Source organism: Pteropus vampyrus, unplaced genomic scaffold, assembly GCF_000151845.1.
Source record: "Pteropus vampyrus isolate Shadow unplaced genomic scaffold, Pvam_2.0 Scaffold130, whole genome shotgun sequence".
NCBI classification, from domain to species: Eukaryota; Metazoa; Chordata; class Mammalia; order Chiroptera; family Pteropodidae; genus Pteropus; species Pteropus vampyrus.
In genome coordinates, this window is record NW_011888911.1 from 3,945,034 (window position 1) to 3,965,341 (window position 20,308).

At 61.1% G+C, this 20,308-nt stretch overlaps 2 protein-coding genes across 8 annotated transcripts; one reads left to right on the forward strand and one right to left on the reverse strand.

Annotated features, from left to right (window-relative positions):
- The first annotated feature begins 1,964 nt into the window (after nucleotides 1-1,964).
- Nucleotides 1,965-3,074, forward strand: CCDC188 (coiled-coil domain containing 188). The gene is made up of 6 exons (XM_011367159.1): nucleotides 1,965-1,979; nucleotides 2,073-2,132; nucleotides 2,245-2,309; nucleotides 2,502-2,559; nucleotides 2,749-2,798; nucleotides 2,888-3,074. Exons 1-6 carry the CDS (start codon nucleotides 1,965-1,967, stop codon nucleotides 3,072-3,074), a joined length of 435 nt encoding a protein of 144 aa, XP_011365461.1.
- Nucleotides 3,075-4,231: 1,157 nt separating this feature from the next.
- On the reverse strand, nucleotides 4,232-19,420 carry ZDHHC8 (zinc finger DHHC-type containing 8). 7 transcript variants are annotated; one of them, XM_023534707.1, is made up of 11 exons: nucleotides 19,123-19,420; nucleotides 12,131-12,252; nucleotides 11,800-11,957; nucleotides 11,535-11,707; nucleotides 11,245-11,347; nucleotides 10,736-10,827; nucleotides 10,425-10,566; nucleotides 10,099-10,219; nucleotides 9,917-10,026; nucleotides 7,649-8,649; nucleotides 4,232-4,723 (listed from the first exon to the last, which is right to left on the reverse strand). In XM_023534707.1, exons 1-11 carry the CDS (start codon nucleotides 19,224-19,226, stop codon nucleotides 4,498-4,500), a joined length of 2,352 nt encoding a protein of 783 aa, XP_023390475.1. In that variant the 5' UTR covers nucleotides 19,227-19,420; the 3' UTR covers nucleotides 4,232-4,497. The 7 variants fall into 7 exon arrangements, with proteins under 7 accessions (XP_023390475.1, XP_011365463.1, XP_011365464.1 ...); XM_011367161.2 differs by lacking the exon at nucleotides 4,232-4,723 and adding an exon at nucleotides 5,313-6,507 and having other exon boundaries at nucleotides 11,884-11,957; nucleotides 19,123-19,418; XM_011367162.2 differs by lacking the exon at nucleotides 4,232-4,723 and adding an exon at nucleotides 5,313-7,409 and having other exon boundaries at nucleotides 19,123-19,417.
- Between the last annotated feature and the right edge of the window lie 888 nt (nucleotides 19,421-20,308).

Consider the following 20,308-nt stretch of genomic DNA (forward strand, 5'->3'; position numbering starts at 1 on the left):
CCCTCCCAGCTCCCCCGTTAGCTGGTCCCTACCCTACCCTTTTCTCTACACCAGCTGCCCAGGGCCTTTGCCCCACCCCTCTCCCATGGCTGCCTCATCTCGGAATCCTCCAGGAAGCCTTCCTTGGCCCCCACCTTGAGTGCCCCCCGGAGCTGTACCCTCAGCTGAGCACATCCTGAGACCCATGAGATTCCAGAGAGGAATGACTGGGCCAAGGCCAAGGGAGGGCCCGGAGGCTCCTTCCTCCTCTGGCCGGCTAGGCAGTTCCAAGGGGCAGCTGATGTCTAAGCTGGGCTCCAGGCCTAACCTTCCCTGCTCATCCCAGAAGGATCTTAATGACCAGCTAACGGGGGAGCTGGGAGGGGAGGACCAACGAGGGAGGGAGGATCACACTGGACATCTCGTTGTTTAATTTTGCTTTAACCGTGTGTCTGCATTATGTGTTTGACATTTTAAGAAAATAGCTAAGGCGCGTGAGGTGGGTGGGGTGGAGAGGGGCCCCACCAGCCCTGCTCCAGCCACCACCCGGGTCCATTATGACCTCCCCGGTTGTGCCCAGGCCTTTGTGACAGGAGCCCCTGAGTCGGACCTGTGAACCATGACACCCGAAGGGCCTTCAGTAAGAGGGCGGCAGGTCAGGCCAGACCAGAGCCTGGACCTGGGGTTAGGAAGGGGTTACAGGGAGGTATGGAGGGGCCAAAAACCCTGGGAACTTGTGGCCACTCCCACCCCCCGTGCCCCCAACCCTCAACTTCAGGTGGCCACGGAGGGTGCCTAGACCCACCATGCCAGGGGTTCGTAAGGTGGCCCTGCCTGGTGCCTCTCAGCTCCACGCACTCAGTGGAGTCAACCAGGGCTTTTCCAGCCTCGGGGGCAGGGGGTGGGGGGCCCAGGGTAGGAACTGAGGTACCCGGGAGCTTTATTGCAAACGAAGAGGGAGAAATGCAGCGACAGAGACAGAGAGACCCAGTAGGGGTGAGACAAGGGCAGATGGAGGCAGGCCCGGGGTGGGGCTGGTCCCTGCACTCAGGAAGAGAGCAGGGGGCACCCAGGCAGCGGGGAGCCTCCGGCTCAGGGCCCAGACCCTGCCCGTGCCCACCAGGAGCAGGAACCCCGACCTCACTCAGGGCAGCCCCCTCCCAGCTCCAGAGCGTACCCCTGGGGCCTGCAGAACAGTCCTTTCTCCAACTAGAGCAGGAGAACCAGAATCTGGTAAGTTAGGCGCCTACTGCCGGACCTGCGCCCAGGCTCTCCGCCAGTCTGTAGAATGGGCTCGCAGCTGTTCCTGGACCTCCCAAGCCCCACCCGCCTTTTCCTCTGCCCTGAAGCCCCTGCCCCAGCCCTGGCTGCCTCAGTATCTTGCCCAAGAAGCAGCTGTGACAGGCGGTCCTTTCTCTCTGCCCCACCCCCACCCCCAGAAAAGGCAGAACCAGGACCTGCGGGAGCAGCTGGGGGCCCTTCTGGGGCCAGGGCAGCAGTTCCTGCCCCTGTGCCAGGAACACTCAAGCTGCACAGCCCTGGCCTGGGTAAGTGCAAGGCTGCAGCCCGGCCCCAGCAAGACCTCAGGCGGCTGTCAGGAATGACCCTGCGACTTCACGCACCACACCCCCCACGCCCCCCTCCCAAGTAGTCCAGGACCAACGATGCTGCCCATCACCTTGGGACTGACCCAGGGGCCCTTCTGCAGTCCCCTGAGCAGGTCGGTACCCGGCCACTGGAGGACAGGGCACCTTTGCAGCTTCTACGGCAGGAGGTGTGCCAGGGGGAAGAGTCCTTCGTGCAGCAGTCCCAGGTGGGCACTGAGAGCCAGGCCGGGGCTTGGGGGGCAGGGGTCCTTCGTGTAGCAGTCCCAGGTGGATGGAGGAGGGAGGAGGTGACCAGCCCCTGGCCCTGCCCATGCCCACACTCTGCCCCTCTCCCAGAACGAGCTGCAGCAGATCCGATTGTCCTTCGAGAGGAAGAAGATGGCCATTACCGAGGTAGGTGCCCATCTGCCCGGGGTGGGGGAGCCTCTAGGGCACCCTTGTGGCGGGACACATTTCCTAGGCATGACCCAGCCTTCCCCCCATCAGGTGTGGGACGGTGTGGCCGAGGTGCACATGGCCCTGAACAACCAGGCCACTGGGCTCCTGGTAGGTCCTAGAAGGGCAATATTGAAAAGGGGGAGGCAGGAACTCGGTGGAGTTAGGGAGTGGGGAGCAGGGCAGTCGGGGTGGAGGACCCTTTACCTCCTTTGCCTCCCAGAACCTCAAGAAGGACATACGGGGAGTGCTAGACCAGATGGAAGACATTCAGCTGGAGATTCTGGGGTGATGTTCGGGGTCAGGTTTGGGGGTCTGGCTGGCTGAGCTGGGATGGGGCAGATGTCCTGGTCAAAATGGGGCATACCAATCCCTAATCCCGCCCCAGTTCCATGGCACCAGACCAGAAGTGGTGCTGGGCTGGGGCAGGGAGCTGGTCACCTCCTTCCTGTGGCCCTGACTGTGTCACCCTCCCCCCAGGGATCGCGCCCAGTGCCGCACCCAGGCCAGGAAGGAGCAGCAGACAGCATGCGAAGCGGTAAGCCTCTACCCCTCTCCCAGTCTCCCAGGCCCTACGTGGGGAGGGAAGACGCAGACTTTAGTGAAGGAGGCCCCAGGGCGGGAGCCCCACCAGGAGCCAGGTGACCAGTCCTAGGCAGGGGGAGCTGGAACGTGCAGAGCCAGGATACCTGCCCGGGGCAGGCTCTGACCCATCCCTCCCCCACAGAAGGCAAGGCCACAGCTGGAATGTTCCGAGGGTCTCAAAAGCCAGCTCTGGTAGGTGGCTGCGTGAGCATGCGGGCAGAGCCCAGTCCCCCGGGACCGTCCCGAGGGCACCCCCGCCCCCTGACCACCACCGCCCGCAGGCTGCTGGCCCTGAGGCTGCTGCTGGGCGCCCTGCTGGCCTGCACCGCCGCATACGTGTACGTGGTGGACCCTGCACCCTTCGAGGGGCTGGTGCCGCCCCTGCTGAGCCGCGCCGCTGTCTGGAAGCTCCGGGCCCTGCTGGGCCCGTTCCTGCGCCTCGAGGTGGACGACTTCCTGCCCTTCTAGGCCGGAGGCCCAGCGGCCCCAGCGAGGAGGAAGCCAGGCGGCCAACGTGGCCCCAGGTGCCCAGCGGCCGCGCCTGCCCCTATCCACGGCACTGCCGAGCACCTTTCCTGCCAGGAGCCACGGAGAAGGGTGGAGGCGGGGTCTATCCTGAGGGCTGGGCCTGCGGCTGGACATATAGTGGTGACACACACAGTGTGTGAGCTTGTTTCCATGGAAATGGGGCAGAAGTCTTTGCTGCATCCTAAGGCTGATCTCGCAGTGGGGGTGGGGGAGGGTCCTTTGGGATGGCAACCCCACCTTGGCCCTCATGCCCCGTCAGCCCACTGGATGGCAGCCCCTCCACAAAAAGCCCCCAGCCTGTCCCAGCTAAGCAGGAGGGCTCTGAGCAGGTGTCATGGGATAGTACCCACTGACAGTGAGAACCCGGGATCCTCAGGCTTCTTCCCTCGTCAGGGGTCATGTTCTCATCCCAAATCTGCTGACCCTCTGGCCTCATACCCCTCACATAACACACTGTCTCCATCTGGCAGACCACCTTACCCTCCCCACACCCACCTGGCCACCATTCCCACCCTTCCCCACCCTCACGCCCCACGCACATCCCTCCCCATCCCGAGTCCCTGTCCAGTCCAGCCTCCCAGCATTGTCCCAAGGCTCGGAGGAGAGGGGACCATGTTGGTGTACAGAGCCATGGAGGTAAACACCAAAACTTTTATTTAGGATATTAAATTGGGGCAAGGAATATCTTTTAGAACATAGAGAATAGCTTTGTGGCTTGTTCGCCCCCAAATGGGAGAAAGAGAGCTGCTGGGGGTGGCCAGGCCCAACTGGCTGGAGAATGCAGGGCTGTGGGCGGCAGGGCCTAGAGCTCCCCAAGCGGACATCTCAGAGTGAAGGAGTGAAGACTGCCTGGGCAAGGCCCGGGCAGAGCCGGCGAACCACTCTGGGCGGCCAGGTCTCTCCCCACCCTGGCGGGGCCTGGACAGCTCAATGGGCTGGTGGCTCCAAGAGGTTAAGGCATCTATCTGTTCATATGCTGGGTTTGGGGAGCGGGGGAGTGCAGTGACCTGCAGGGGCAACCTGAGTCTCCCATCCCAGCCCAACCGCAGAGGCCTGGATTCCCTGGGGAGAAAGTGGCATCTAAAGTGCTTGGTCAGGCAGGAAGGTTGGGTGATGGCGTGACACCCTGGGAAGCCATGCTGGTCTTAGCAGCTCTGGGGCCCCTGCTTGGGGTATTGGACTCCCTGCAGCAGATGGGGACTTCCTGAGGTGGGTGGACACAGGATCACAGGCCCCGGTGGGCTGGGAGTCAGTGCAAGTATGGCTGGTAGAGAGGGGTCCTCCAGCCCACACCCCAGGGTTCATAGCAGCCTGGCCTCCTGGACTGTCTTCCTGGGTTGGGTTGTCCCGGGCCCCACAGATGCTACTTGGTGTCCCGCTCAGGCCCCGAGAGTCTGGGGAAAAGGCTGGAGGCCGCTAAGTGTAGGCGGCACACAGCCCCTCGGGGGGGCACCCCAGCAGCTGAGCTCCAGGGGACCCTCAACGGAGGGTGGTCCTCAGGGAGGCCAAGGTGGCACAGGTGCAGGCCGGGGGGCACCCTGGGTGGGCCACGCCACCCCCATCCACGGCTGCAAGTGCCGATCCGCCCCCTGCGGGCCGCAGCGTCCCATGAGAGAGAAGCAGAAAGGTGGAGGTCAGCATGGGGTGCAGCTGCCCAGTGCGGGGTCCAAGGCCCTGGAGCCAGCCCGTCCCAGTCCTCCAATCTCTATCCAGCTGTCTCAGCCCAAAAAATGTGTGCATTCCTGATGCTTCCACCCCCGACTTTTAACAGGCAGAAGAGGGGGCTGGTTCAGTAAGTAAAGCTGCAGGACATCGCAACAGCCCCCACGGGGCCCGCAGCCAGCGGGTGGCCCCATAATGTACCCCCTACTCCATGGTCCCTAAGTCCTTGGGTTCCTGGGGGCCCCTGCAGCCCCAGCCTTTCTCCAAACGCCCTGCTACTGCCAGGGATGACGCAGACCCAAGGGAGCTGCATGATCATCAGCTAAAGACCCGTGGGCCAGCCCCTGCCTCCCAGGCCCCCAACTCGGCCTAAGTCAGTGGAATTGCCTGCATGGAACATCCGACCTCGTGCCACTGGCCACCACCTCTCCCGAGCCTGACCGGCTCTGACCCCACCCGAGAGCCCCTGAGTTGCAGCAACAGCCATGGCCTTGCTCAAGGAAAGGATAAAAATGATTCTTTTTCTTTTTTTAATAAAATTATAGATATATAGATGTAGATATAAAAACATAAAACAGACACAACGCAAGCGGACGCTGCTGTGTGCTTACTCTCGGGTCCCTGGCGCCAGGCAGAACTTGGACCCCTCCCCCTGTGCTTCCCATGCAGGTGCCAAGGCTCTGGCAGGCCCGACTCTGCATGCCTTGGGGTGGGGAATCTCGTTTGGCAGGGAAGGGACTCCGGGTCTCAGAGGCCCCTGTGGCAGCGTCCGGCCTGTGCCTGTCCCACCTGCCCCCATCACCTCCCACAAGAGCATAAAGCAGAGGTTAAGGCTTCAATGACAGCGAGTTTCCCGGCAGTGGGGGCAGCGGGGGCCCGAGCTTTAACACATGGGACATGGCATGGCAGCTCAGCGCAGACACAGGGACATGCCCACCAGCTGGGCCGGACGGGACACATGGAGCCAGGACCCCACCCACAGCTGGCGGTCTGTCTGTCTGTCTGTCTGTCCACCTGTCTGTCATAACCCAGAGCAGCCCCAGTGCTGGGTGCCTGTGGGCCAGGGCTGGACTCCCTGCAGAAGAATCAGCCTCGCCAAGCCAAAAGCTTCCAGCAGGTCCCTGAAAGGCAGCGGGTTAGGAGCAGCCAGGCAGCAGGCCCTCGGTCCAGAAGACAGCCAGGGGCCCAGGCCTCTCTGTCCATCTCTGGGCCACAGTGACCCATCTGTAAGGGGAGTGGGTGGAGGCTGGCCTGGTGACCACCTCGGGTGCCCCCTCAAGGCCTCGACCCGTGGAAGCTGGGGCACTGACACATCCTGCAGCCAGCGGCCCTTGGCCCGGCTGCGCCCTGGTGATCAGATAAGTGGATGGACAGGCGGAGGATGAGAGACTGACTTGTGGAGGCGTGGTTCTCTCTCCTTCTGATGCGTCCACACCAGGCCTGGGCCTCCTCTGCTGTGGCAGAGTAGTTGGGAAGGGGGGCAGCCGCTGGGGGGTCCTGGTCCCTGTGGTGCCATGGCGGATGGGTGGCAGTCAGTCCTCACACCGAGATCTCGTACGTGGTCCCACCCACACCGGACACCTTCTTAACGAGTGTGTGCCGGGCAGGGCTCGTGGAGGGCCCTGGGGGGCCAGCGGCAGGCCCTAGGCGGGCCAGGCCCAGGGACTGCCCGTTAAGCTTACTTGGGGGGGTCTTCAGCTGAGGGTGGTCCCTGCATCAAAACAAGCACATACATGCACACATACGGTGAACACGGGACCATGGCAGGACAGAGGCCAGTGGAGGTAACAGGACAGATGATACAGACGGAGCCCTGGATGGCCCCTTCCTTTGAGCTCAAAAGGTCCCACCCAGAAAATGGGTGCTGGTACACAGCCTGCAGGGGGAGGGCTGTGCTGTCACAGGACAGACAGGCAGACGTCAGAATGGCTGTCATAACTCCCCAGGTCCCTTGGTCCCTCCCACTAGCACATTCCACAAGCACAGGGAGGCCAGGTGGACACCAGCCAGAAGAACCCCCAGCCCTGTCCATCTTGGTGCCCTAGGCTGGAGACCCCAGTGGTGACTGTAGCCCCTTCCCTATTCCTTCTTATGAAAAACAGGGACCATCGTCCTGTCCCACGGCCTGCCCAGCAATGACCTAGCTGCCCAAACAGTCAAGAGTGCAGGAGCCCCTCCCTCCCTCAGCTGCCTCCCTGCCTCTCTGTGTAGCTGCCATCTGCTGGGCCTCTGCTGCCCACAGCAGCAACCTCCTGATGGAGCCCTTCACTCAAGGTAGCTGGAGTGACGCCCTGACGATGCTCCTGAGCCCAGCACAAGACCTGCATTTAGCAGGTGCTCAGTTCTTGTACTTGGACCTCACCTGCCAGGTAAGTCAGCATGGCATCCTCAGTTATCCACCCACTTAGGGCCTGGGACCAGCCTGCCCCTCCAGCCCTGGTTTCCTCATCTCTGAGCAGGGAAATCCCTGCTTCCAGGGGCTGTGTGCCCCAACCAGGGCAGCACACTGTGCTGTGGAGTGATGTCCTCTGGACTCAGCCTCCTGGGCAGGGACAGTGGTACCATCTCCTGAGGAAGAAGCCTTGGGATCCCCCACTCATGGGTCTGTGCTGGCTGGGAGAAAATGTGGAGCACTTGGCTCAATATGCAAATCCTCCCATGCCCTGAGATGTGCCACAGCATCCTTGGAGCTCGGCAACCCTTCAAGTGACAGGAGGCTCCAAGTCAGGGGAGGCCCACCCCACAGGTGGCCATAGGCCTCCTGGACAACCCACGCGTGCTCAGCCAAGAGGCCAACAGGCGGCTGGATGCCTGCCTTGCTCAGGGAAGCCCGAAGCACCCCCAGCACCCACCTCTGCAAAGCCAGTGAGGGCGGTGGTTCCGGGAGGTCCGTGTGGATGAAGGCGATGGCCTTGGGGCCCATGTAGGAGGGCGAGCGGGGCGTGCTGGGGGGGGAGGGTGGGCCCTGGCGCAGGGGAGACCTGTGCGAGCCACTGCCTGGCCGGGGCCCTGGGGCGTTGTTGTTGGCCAGGTCTGCCTGGAGGGAGGAGGAGGAGGTCCGAGGCACCCGGCTAACAACACTCGACAGCGAGGACAGAGATGTCTGCAGCGCAGGGTTGCGGGCGCCTCCGAAGCCAGGCCCGGCCACCAGGTCATCTCTGGAGCCGTAGCGTAGCACAGGGCCACGGGGGCCCTCGGATAGCACGGTGGCCTGCTGCAGGCTGTAGGAGCTTGGTGCGTCATAGACGCCTGAGTCGCCAAAGAGCGAGTCGGCCTGAGAGCGCAGCAGCCGCTCACGCTCCTCCCTATCCTTGCGCTCCTGGATGGAGGCCATGATGGTCCTGGACAGGTTGTCATAGCGCACGGGTGAGGGCTCCCTGGGCCGGGGGCCCAGCACAGGGCTGAAGCTCCGGGGCGGAGGCCGTGGTGGGTCACCCACCGCCCCAGGGTGCAGGTACGGTGAGCGATAGCTGGCCACGCTGGCCGAGGGATGGGCTGGGCACGCGTGGCCGCCGGGCAAGCCAGGGGTAAGCAGGCTGTCATAGGACAGGCTGCCATTGCGGTTGGGCAATGCATGGGGGGCAAAGATGCCCCGATGGGGTGTTGGGGGCCCACCTTCAGAGTGCAGGGGCTGCAGGGCCATGTGGTCCCCACCCCGCCGGCTTGCAGCCTTGAGGCTCAGGGAGCGCAAGGCCCCTGAGAAGGTGTCGGAGGCGCTGAGGGGTGGGGACGGAGGGCAGGCTGTGTGCAGGCCACTGGGTGTATAGTCAGGGAGGTCCAGGCTGGGCTCAGACGTGAAGTCCAAGCTGTGGATGCTGTCCTCCCCCAGCGTCAGGGAGTCAGGGCCCGGAACCTGTGGGGAGAGGGTACACGTCTGCCACTGCCCTCCCACCACGCCCTACCCAGCCACCAGGTGCTCTGTGCCCACATGGAGGCCACAGTCCGGGTGCCATCAAGGTAGTGGCAGGTGTAACCAACAAGCTGTCCCCAGAAGCTCTCTATACCCTGACCACACCACCTGTTCCTTGTCCACCACAAAAGGAAGTGGGGGCAGGGTAGAACAGAGCAGTGGCACCCGAACAGTGTCTCCTCAGGAAGGGTATGCTCTAGCTCATACTCCCGGTGGGGGGCAGGGCAGAGGGGCAGCCTTGGGAGCTGAACCTTGAGGAGACATAATAACCACACAGTGACCAGGCCCTCTCCCAGGTACCCCACCCCTGTGGGTCAGGGTGCTACAAGGCCATAGCCGGCTGCTGCAGACACCCGGAGCAGTATCCATGGAGCCCATCCAGCCTAGGGGACAGTCACCATGATAGGGAAGAGGGGCCTCTTTGAGTCTCCATGATTTGAGGCGTACAGGCTTGGGCTGGAGACAAGAGCCTCAAAACCCAGAGGGAGCATGGCTGGGGAAACGTGGCCTCAGGGCACTTGACAAACCCCAGATCCTCCATGGGATCCAGGAAAATCCCAGGAAGGAGGTGACTGGGCCAAGGTACCCAAAGCCTTGTCCTCCTACCTCTAAGGGCCACTGGACACTGGCCAGAGAGGCTCAGATTCACTGCCCAGACCAGTGGGCCCCAAGCAGGGTCAGGCATGGCATTGGTTCTGACGGGAGGGGCTTTCTGGGGTGGGAGTTGGGGCTGGTCTAGGTGTGCTGGTCCAGCCACAGGACTGCCTCTTGGGTGGCCATGAAGGAGGGTTGGCAGCCTGGGCACACATGGGGAATCCCTGGGAATTCATGAGGCCGTCCAGGGCTTCTGATTGTTTCACAGTGAGCGTAGAGTGCTTATACAACTCAGGAAAATAAATGCGCTTTCTCAAACAATCTCGGATTCTTTTAAAGCCTTCCCATGGGCCTTATGGAGTGACTAATGGTGGAATTCCAGGCATCCTGGCACATACTACTCCTGGGGGCAGCCGCCTACTGGGCCAGCGGGCAGTGCTGACCAAGGGAGAAGAGGCCTGAATTGCCTGTGCCAGCCTCTCCCTGGGCACGCGGCCCTGCTCCCCTCCACCACCCTCAGCTGGGGTCCCTGCAGGGTGGGGTCCTGCTGGCACCCTCTATAACCCAGTGAGGCCTCTGGGGGTGGGGTCTCTGGGGCGGGGCCAGGCTTCCTCACCTTCTCGCCTGGCCCACAGAAGGGCGCCTTGGGACCCGTGGTAAAGGTGGGCCGGAACTTATACATGGCGGGTGTTGGGGGGCTGGTCCTCTGTGCTGACAAGGCGCTCTCTGAGGGAGATGGACCATGGTCAGGCTGGGGTCAGCCCATGTCCCTCCCCCATTTGGCTGGCCCCACCTCACCAGCACTGCCCGGGCGTGGGGTCTGCCGGTCACTGCTGAACGTGCCAGCCTCCACCTTGGGGGGCAGCGGTGGCCCCAGGTCCAGTGGCTTCTCATCCAGCTGGTCCAGGTTGCCCTTGGACTGGGATGGGGCATGGTCAGTGGTGGATAGGGTGCAGGCCAGGGGCAAGGCTTAACTGGAGACTCCTTCCTAGGGCCCTGGGACCTAGACCCTTCCTCAGAATCCACCCAATCCCCCCTTCCAGTTCTCTACGCCCCTCCAACCTAGCTGTTTCCCACCTCCAAGGGTCTGACACCCCATCCCCTACCCACCCCGGGGCCCCCACCTTGCTACGGCCCAGGCTGGCCTTTAGTCCGTTGTCACTAAGCTTGACCTTGAGTGGTGCAGCTCTCTCCAGGAGCTCAGGTCGAAGGAAGGGCGGCTTCAGGCGAGCAGCAAGTGGCAGCCGAGGTGGCTCCACTACATACCTGCATCAGAGTCAGAGAGGTCAGTGGCCAGGGCAACCCAGCCTGAACACAGACTTCAAGGGCAGGGCCAGCCCCACCTGCCAAGGGCAGAAGTGGACCAGGGTTAGGGTCCACAGCTGCCCACCCAGAACCCAGCAGAGGCCCCCTCAACAACCCACCCAGGCCTCACCGAGGAGCCAGGGGGCTACACAGCACATGCTCCACATTCCCATAGCAGCCTCGAGTGAAGGGGTTCACGCCCCCACGGAACTTCCCTGTCACCTGTGGACACAAGACCCTTCAGCCAGCCTGACCACCCAGGGTCTAGGCCAAGGTGGGCAGAGGGACAGGCAGAGACAGCTGGCATTCCAGATGGGTTAGGTAAGGTCAGCCCAGGGGTACCCCCACCCAGGTCACCCCAGCCTGTCCCTGCAGGGAGCTGTGGAATGTCTGAGCCTTGAGTCACTGGTGGCTGTAGTGGCACAGCCCCACACCCCAAGCCCCACTGGGATATCCAGAACCAGAGCCTCCCCCACCACAGTTTCACAGGCTACCTTGGCCGAGGGTCCCTGTAGCCCTGCTCTGACACCCCGCCTCCCCCCCCCAACACACACACACAGGGCCCTGGGAAGCCTTGGCCCTCTCAGAACCAAGGACACCTCATCCTCATCACTGTGTGGCCCTACCCAGGGTCTGCACCTGTTCATTGGTAGTGCGCCCCCGAGTGACCAGCACCACGTGGAAACCGGTAAGGCCGATGACAGGGATGAAGAAGAGGCCAGCCACACACATGACAGCCATGCTGGCCCGTTAAGGCCAATGGCTGTGGGTGAAGACATGGAACAGGTGCCTGTGGACAAATTACCCACCCAGGGAGAGCAACCCACCCTGTGGGGATTCCCAGGTAGCTGACCTGCCCCTCTGAACCTTGGTTTCCCCTGTGAAATGTGCCCCAGCCCACTAGGCCTCTGTGGTCTGGCCAAGGATACGTGATGGTGGTGTGGGCAGCTCCCAGTCCCTCAGCATGGTTCAGCACGTAGACCAGGCCGAAGGCGACGACGCCCACCATGTGCGCACTGAGCGACAGCAGGAACAGGAAGAAGTAGCGGTAGTTGCGGCGTCCGATGCAGTTGTTGACCCAGGGGCAGTGGTGGTCAAAGTCCTGGGCAGGAGCAACGCATCAGGGCACACGGCAGGCAGGGTGGGGCAGGGACACAAGGGGAAGTGGGGTGGATGGGGTGGTGGGGCAGTCACCTCTACACAGTTGTCACAGACACTGCAGTGGGAGCAGCGCGGCGGGCGGTAGAAGTGGCAGGTGGCACACCACTTCATACGGACCTGGATGCCCCGCACATCCACATTCTTGTACAGCGGGGCCCGGAAATCATCCTCCTTATCCTCGTCCTCATCCGCTGTGGGCCAGGACCAAGGAGGGCAGAAGGAAAGTGACTTTGCGGGCAGAAAAACTCCTAACTGATCTCTGCCAGCCCACCCACCAGGACCCCACCACCCAAGACTCTCCCGTGTTAGCCACTCACACTCTAGCAAAAGTGAGCAGATGATCTGCCCCAGTACAGGGCCCTACCTCGGGGGAAGATGCCAGGGTCCATGAAGGTAGCCATGCTGAAGTTGGCCAGCACAAAGAGGAAGATGATGCCATTGTATACGGGAACAGCTGGGGACACAGCTCGAGTCAACCATGGGCACCTGTGTTGGATAGCAGAGCACAGCTGGGTTTGATGGTGCGGTGGGTAGGTGAGGAAGGGGACTCGGGAGCAGAGGAATTAGGCATGTTCATGCATGTGCAGGGCTTCAAGGCCACCATCAGTACTCAGCATGGCAGTTAGCAAGGCCACTGCTGCCATGGGCCCTCTGGGAGACCCCCTGCCCATCAGCCTGCTGCTCCTTTGCTCAGCCACAGTGCTTTGTGAACTAAGCACTGTGCGCTTAGTTCACAGTGCTCGGACACCATGTGCCAACTCTGACCCCAGCAAGCCCCCAGGTGGCAGCTGGGAATTCAACTCACAGTTGAGCAAACTGAGGCTCAGAGAGGCCCACAGGCCTGGGATGGCACCATTGAGGAGGGGTGGCCAGAGCCCACTCATGTCCTCCCACCCCACCCGGCATCTTCCCTGGGCTTACCTATGTTGGGGGGACAGAATGGAGGCAGGAGCCCAGGAGGAAAATGAGCCCATTCTAACACATGCCATGATAGACAGAGGCCAGTGACCCACCAGGCAGCTTGGGCCACTCCCAGTCCTCACCCAGACCTATCCTCAACCCAGTGGGGCCCCCTAAACATGGAAATTCTGGGTTGTGAGGAGCCTCAATTCTCAGTAAGTAAATGCAGAGTGGGCGGCACCCCTCCTCCTGGCCACTGAGCACATCCCCACCTAGGCAGGCGGCCCCCTCTTTTTAGTTGGTCACCTTGCTCTCCACATGGCAGTGCAGAACAGTTGGAGACTCTAGAAAAGCATGACGCCCCCACCCCTTCGCCATCTCTCACTACTCCTCAGCACTTGGCTGCACACCTCTTTCCCAGGAAGGCTTTCCAGACTCCTGGCACCCGGTAAGAGTCACACAGACCTCCCTGGGTGCTCCGCCACAGAGAGTTTCATCCTCAGCCCTCCAGGGATCTGAAGAGAGCCCCCTCTGTAAAGACCCACTAGCACAGGGCCTACAGTCCCCTGCCCTGACCCTGTGACAGGTCCCTGAGTCCATCTGCTTGGCTCCCACAAAGCACCTCTAACCTCAGGCTCCCCAACTCGCACATGTCTGTGACAAGCAGGGGCATTCAGGGTGTTTGCTCCCTTCCCAGTACTGAGGTACACCGTGGAGTTGGGGGGGCAGGTGGGGATCTCCCACAGCAGCCCTGACCATGAGGCAGGACATTATGGACACCAGCAGGGTAAGCAGTACCCCAGGTCCTGCCCGTCACCCAGCACAGGCTAGCTACACTGGCGCACCCACGCCTGCCTTGGCCGGGAGCCATCCCTGCCACCCCAGCAACCACCTCCATGGCAGCAGAACTTTGCTATTTTTAGTGGAAAGCAAGAGGCTATTTAAAGATTCCCTTCCCACGGCAGCACGCTTGGTGCCCAGAGCCCGAGTTACCCCTTCCTCTTCTCCAGGACCCGCCTTGGAGGTGAATTCATGGCCTGAGGACAGGGTTCCCTCTGTTAGAAGGGTCTTCCTCTGCCACCCCTTTCCCAGATGGCCTGGAATATCCACCAGTGGGTGCCTTCCATGCTCCCCATCCCTGTGTGCTGAAGCCTGGCATACCGACAGTGCTTAATATGTGTCTGTGGCCCCTAATTCAATCCCATTCAGCAAGGTGACAGTAGGCCCCTGAGTCATGGTTTGCCCAACAAGGCAGGGGTGGAGGCACAGGCCCAAATGCTAGTGGGGACAGGCTTTCCAGGCACACCCAGGACCCGGGGAGAGGTAGGGCACCTCAGACCCCTCTCAAGCAGTACAAACCAGCTCCCCATGGTGTCTTATGAGAAGGGCTGGCCACATAATCTGTGCAAAATGCAGACCACTTATTTAAACAATATGAAGAATTTTAAGACAGTGACAGGAGAGCATTAAAGCGAACTCAGGCCCTAATGCACCTGCACAGTTCAAGGGCCGGTGGAGGCACCCTGTTCTGGGAAAGGAAGAGGCCGAGGAGACCTAGGGTGCACTGGGGCCGGCTAAGGACAGGTAGATGCACAGACATGGGGTGCAACAAGCAGGTGGGCACTGAAGATAGGAGGACACACAGGGGGAGACGAGAGTGTGGGCCCCACCCACCATTCTGTCCAGGTTTCGCTGGTGAATAAGCAGGGCCAGCTACTCACCTGCCCTACACAGTGTTGGGGGGCCCTTTTGCCCTCCCCATCTTACAGACAAAGAGCAGATAGAAGGTTTGACACACACCCAAGGTCTTGGGGTGAGTCTGCATCTGAGCTAGGAGTTGAACCATTACATAGGCTGGCAGGGACTGAACTCCACAGGCAGCCCCCACCCCCACACTGACCAGAACTCCTGCTGGCCTGGGCAGCCTGTACTGCTTTGTCCCCTCTGAGCCTTGATGAACCCCCAGGCTACGTGAACTGAACATGGGTGAGATGCCTGGGGCTGGGGAGGCAGCAGCTGTGTGCTTGGAAATCTGCACTGTGACGGAGCAGTGCTTGGATTGAGGTGGTGGGTCAGCCTCTGTCCAGCGTGGGCATGAGCTACCCACATGCCTGGGCCATGCATACCTGGGGAGGGGAGGGCAGGGTCTTAGCTGGTGTTGGGCAGGCTCAGGAGGGATGCAGGACCTCAGACTAGGACCTGAGCCACTGCCCCTTCCGCTCACCATCTCCAGCCACCCAGGCTTAACTCAGACCCAGGATCAGATACTACATGCATTCCTGTCCCCCCACCCTCCCCCAGGTGGCCTTCACCACCAGGCCATGCCATAAGGGGGACTCAGACCCAGGTCATGCCTAAGAGGAATGGCTCACTGGCCAACGTTGCCAAGGCCTGGAACTCAGCCACCTGGGGAAACATGTGAACTAAAGGGGAAAACATGAAAAAGCCCATATAAGCATATGCACAGACACACAAACAAGTTCTGTCTAAGACACACGTGTGGATACATGTGTGCGCACTGCACAAGCATGTACACAGACACATGTGCACAATCACACATAGAAGGCATGTGTCCATGAACACACACAAACCTGTACCAACATGCAAGACATACATGTACAAACATCTGCATGTAGAGATATGCACACTTTTGCACACACTGGTACACCTACATGAACACGCAAACACATGACTATAAAAGCACACTCGCACAAACACAGTTGTATGGAAATGTGAACACAACACAGACATGCAAATATGACCCTCCTCCCACTGAGTCCATCCCAGACTCAGCCACTTCACACCACCCTTCTATCTCTCTGGGCTCCCCTCTGCTCCCTGTGGACAGGGCAAGTGTGAAGATGAGTGAGAACATGCAAGCTTTAGGCAGGGCAGACAGCACTGCTCAGTCTACCTTGAGTCCCTCCTAGGCTCCAGGAAGACCCCTTAGCCCACAGGAATGATACTCTGCTTCCACCCAGGAGATGTTGGACTACAGGCTTGCCCCACTATGCAGTGGCAGCCACTGCTTGCTGGCAACAGCCATGTTTTGGGCCAGGGCAGGCCTGGGGCAGGGTGGCTCAGCTAAGGCTCCCAGCCCTACACCCTGGCCAGCCCCTGCCCCTCAAGCATCAGGGCCACATGCTACTACCTGGGCCCCACCTGTGTCAAGGCCTTGAGTCTCACCTGGGCAGACAGGGAGATACTACCCACAGAGGGTGAGGGGTTCTGCAAGGGCAGCACACGCACCACAACTAAATGTGGAATGGAAAATTTTAACTCAGACATTTTCACTTAAATTAGGTTCTTCATTAACACCATTTGTGCTCACACACAGAGGCACCCAGGACCAGAGGGTCTGCGGCCACTCTGCCCTGATCGGGCCCGGCAGGGCCTCTGGCCACGTGTACCCACCCATCTGACCATATAGACTTCTGAGCAAAGGGAAAAACTGAGGCTCAGGGGGCCAGGGTTTACCCCAGGCCACATGCAGTGAGTTCTTGGAGGGGGCTCACACCAAGTTCTCCCACCTTCCCATGCAGCCCCTGCCAGCATCTCTGTCTACCTGGGCCCACCACTGGCTGGCCTTGTCCTGGGCTGGGCCTCCCACTGTCCCAGGCTGAGCCTTGTTTCCTGATTGAGCCTCTGAGCATGGGGAGGGTTCAGGCCTATCCTGAGAAACAGCCCAACATCCCAGAAGTCAGGCCACTGGCCCCAGACAGAGACAAGACAAGACAGCCCAGCCCAGCCCAGCCCAGCCCTAAGTGTTGTATTCTGCCATGCAGCCAGCTCTCTGATGTTCACAGGGTCCTTGTCCTTCTGCAAAGTGGCTTTGTAAAGAGTAAGGAGGAGCAGAGGCAGAGGCTTAACCTGGGGACCCTTGAACCACGTCTTTCCTCCAGTGCCTGACCCAGCTTGGCGCTGAGCCAGTATGAAGGGCTTCTGGGTCCCAGGGGAACACAACCACCCCCAAGAACCCTAGAGGAGGAGGACTGCTGGGAACCTGCCCTGCAGTGTGCACCCCATTCTCAGAGGGTGGATGCCTCCACCTCTTGACATCCTTCCCACGCCCCAGAGTCTCCTGGCAACACGTCTGAATGTCCTGCTGGTCCCAGCACCCTCAATGAGCTGGTCCAAGGGAGGGGTCCTTGGTCCTCTAGGCCCCTGGCTCCCTACCCTGCATGATACCAGGAGTTGCTTCTTATGCGGACCTGCCCCCAAGAGGGCAATTCATGTTTACTGAGTGCAGAGAGGGGGCCAATGAAGTTCAAGAAACAAAGGCAAAGAAGATAGAAAGCTGTGAGCCTGAAGGCGGGAGGAGGGCACAGGAGGAGCCGCTCCCTCCCAGCACAGGTCTGAGTCTGCAGAAGGCCTGGCCCAGAAACGGGGCAGAAGCTTGAGTACTGGGATGACAAGAGGACAGTTCCAAGAAAGGGACTGCCTGGACCCCTCCTTGTCCAGAATCGGTACATTGTGCTGGCATGAATGGGCCTGGCCCATCCCACACAGCCCCTTCTAGGAACCCAGCAGCCAGGGCAGGGGCAGACCAGAGTCCCTTCAGCCCAAGGAATGTGGCTTTGGGGCCAAACTGCGGGGGAATAAGCAAGGCTCCCTTGGCTAAATGGTCACTGCACCTAGACCCTGGCTAGTGACCCTGGGCCCCTATCCTGCCACAAGGACACACACAACACCTTCTCCTGGGCCACACAAGGGCTCTGGGATGCAGGCAAGGTCTGTGGCGCCCCAAGGGAACCCTGCACCTCCCAGCATTGAGGTCCCTGAACCCAGACCCCCAGCTGTAAGAACAGATTAAGGAAGATCCGGCACTCAACAGGGTGCGGTAGCCTCAGAGTCAACCGCTTGGGGGCAGGTCAAGTTCACAGGATAGCCCAGTAAGGGCCCTCTGAAATCACCGGAAAGAGCTCACCTAAATGCTATAGCACAGCCAGGTGAGCCCAGGAGGAGAGGAGATGGATGGGTCCTCTGGGGTGGGGTCAATTTCAATTTCTTTTTATGTTATTTTTTCCTGCATTTGACAAATTCTCGATAGAAAACCTTTATTACTTTTAAAGTCAGGAGGAAAAACAGTGAATTGCATTTAAGGAGTAAGAAACTGAGACGAGCAAGTAGAGGCCAAAACTCCCCAAGCACCCCACTCTGGCCCCAGAGCCAGGACTGTGCTGGGCCCCACCCCTCCAGAAGACCCAGCAGGATGCCTTCCCCCTCTTCCTGTGCCTGCTGCCTGTCTGCCTCTCTCTTCTCTGCCCCACAGCCAGCAGCATCTGAGTGACAAAAACATGCCTGCTCACCAAAGCCAGAAATAAGCCCATCCACACAGGCCTTTTTAAACACACTCTTGGCAGCCTGTGGCACCTATCAGGCCCTGAAGTCCAGGTAGGGTGCTCTCCCACCTCCACAGGCACCCAGTGCACACTCACCATCCACTCAGCAGCCACCCTCGCTCTTATTAATGTGAAAGGGTGCCAGATCAGCCCCTGCCCACCCTGCTCCAGGCTCACTCACACTCAGCAGCTGACCCAGAAGCCCAGCTGGCTTCAGCCACCCCTGAGGCCTCAGGTCCCCAGTAAGGTTTGAGTGATCCTTGCTCTGGTCATCTGGATGGTATCTTAGCCTGGGACTTGTAGAAGGGGGTGATCACATACCCGCATGACTAATGCCAGGAGCCCTGGGGGACCCCCATGATCATGGAGCTGTGTAGTCAGCCTGCCACTCTGAATGGTGAGCTAGCCTGTGTCTCAGGTGAAGAAGCTAAGGCTGCAGGATCCAAGATCTTGCCTGCTTTCTGCCTCAAGGGTCTCACTGCCCATCATGGCCAGTGTCCCTGGGTGTGGCCTGGCCTGGGCCCTCTAGCTGTGATCACTGGGCCTTCCAGAGGAGGTCATGGAAGAGTGGAGGGTAACTGCCAGGCCAGCGTCTCTGGGGGCTGTGGGGCAGGCACGTGGCAGACTGGCCAGGCCACACCTACGCGGGGAACAACTTGGACTACAGCCAGGAGGGGACACAAGAGCCTCCCTCTGGCAACTTGCAGAGAGGGCTAGTGGCTCTGGGCAGCTCATGTCTCCTCCAGCAGCCTGTGGGAACGGGAGGGCTGCAGCCACACCCTGGGCAGCCACTGCACACACTCTCCTGTCCAGGCCCAGTGCCTCACACCCAGGGCCTGCCTGGCACACTCATTAGGTACCCACAAGGCACTAGTGTCCCCACACACAGGACTCACCTCTCCATGGTGCCCCAGGATAGGCACACTCACGGCTTCAGCCTCAGCTGAGTCTCAGGATGGGGACTCACGTTGCCCACAGCCCTGGTGCCAGCCCTACCCAGCCCACCGGCCGCTGCCCCTAGTCCCACCCGGCTGTACCCAGTCTCTGTACCTAGTCCCTACCCCTTCTGGCCAGGCTGTAACCCCCTGCAATCCCGTCGACGCGATGGACTCACGTGAACACGAAGAACAGGGTGCTGGAGCCGACCAACAGCGCGGCGGCCGTGGCCACCGGGATGTACTTGGCGGGTTTGATGCGCGTCCCGGGGCTGCGGGGCATCCTGGGCGCCGCGCCGCCGCATCCCTCCCCGGGGCCGGGCGGGCGGGGCCGGCGGGGGCGGGCCGGGGTCGGGTGGGGCGGGCTGGAAGCGGCGCAGGACCCGCGGCGGAGGAAACCGCAGCGGAGGAAATCCCACCCCACGGGCGGCGCGGCGGCGGCGGCGCGCTGATGTCAGCGTGCCCCTTAAGGTAGACCGGAAGGCGAGGGGGCGGGGCCAAGCACCCTGGACTACGCGCCCGCCCTCCAACGCCCTCCTCCTGGCTCTGGGTGCTGGAGCCGACCCAGGCCCGGGACCCCGGAGCCCCTGGCCCCGCGCGCGCAGCAGAGCACAGGCGGCCTTCTGCGCGGCGCTCAGAACCTTCGGATGGCGGGCCTCTCCTTGCCTTGGTTCCCCAGCACAGCGAGTGCCCGCGGCTCTCTGAAGCTATGCAGCCGTACGTAGCACAGCCGTAGGCCATGCCCACCGGGTGGACACCATAGAGGACGCCAGGCATCCTGTTGCTACACCGCAGGTCCTAGCGCTATGGCATGTCGGCCCCCTCTTGGGCCTGTTTACACAGACCTTTTCCTGAATACCTCGGAGCATGTCTTTGGGGGCAGGCTGAGGGGGATTGGATGTTGTGACACTGCAGGGGCACCTTGGTTGTTTACCTCCTGCCCACCTTACAGCCCTTGGGCCACTCGGCTGGACCAAGCCCAGCTAGCGGGCAGAGTAAGTGCAGGGGCCGCTGGGCCCTCTGTGTCCTGGTCCAAACTTCAGGATTGAGTGTGGGTTGGGGAGAGGCTTAGGGCCGGCTGAACGCCTCAGCCTTCCCGGGACAGGGTGGAGCACCCCTCAGGAAGGGCCGGACACTCTGCCCCGCGCCTGGGATAGGGGGGTAGTCAGGCCCACCCTCTGAAAGGAAATCCCTCCGCCTGCGTAGCCGCTGCCCCTTAAGGTGGACCAGGGGCCTCGCATTACCCCGCGGGACCAGCTGGGAAGCTGGTACAGCGTCTCTGGGTGGACCTGAATCAAGATCAGCAGCTTCCCCAGTGAGGATCAGCAAGTGCCTCGGTCTGCGGCCATGCTAGGTACCACGGCC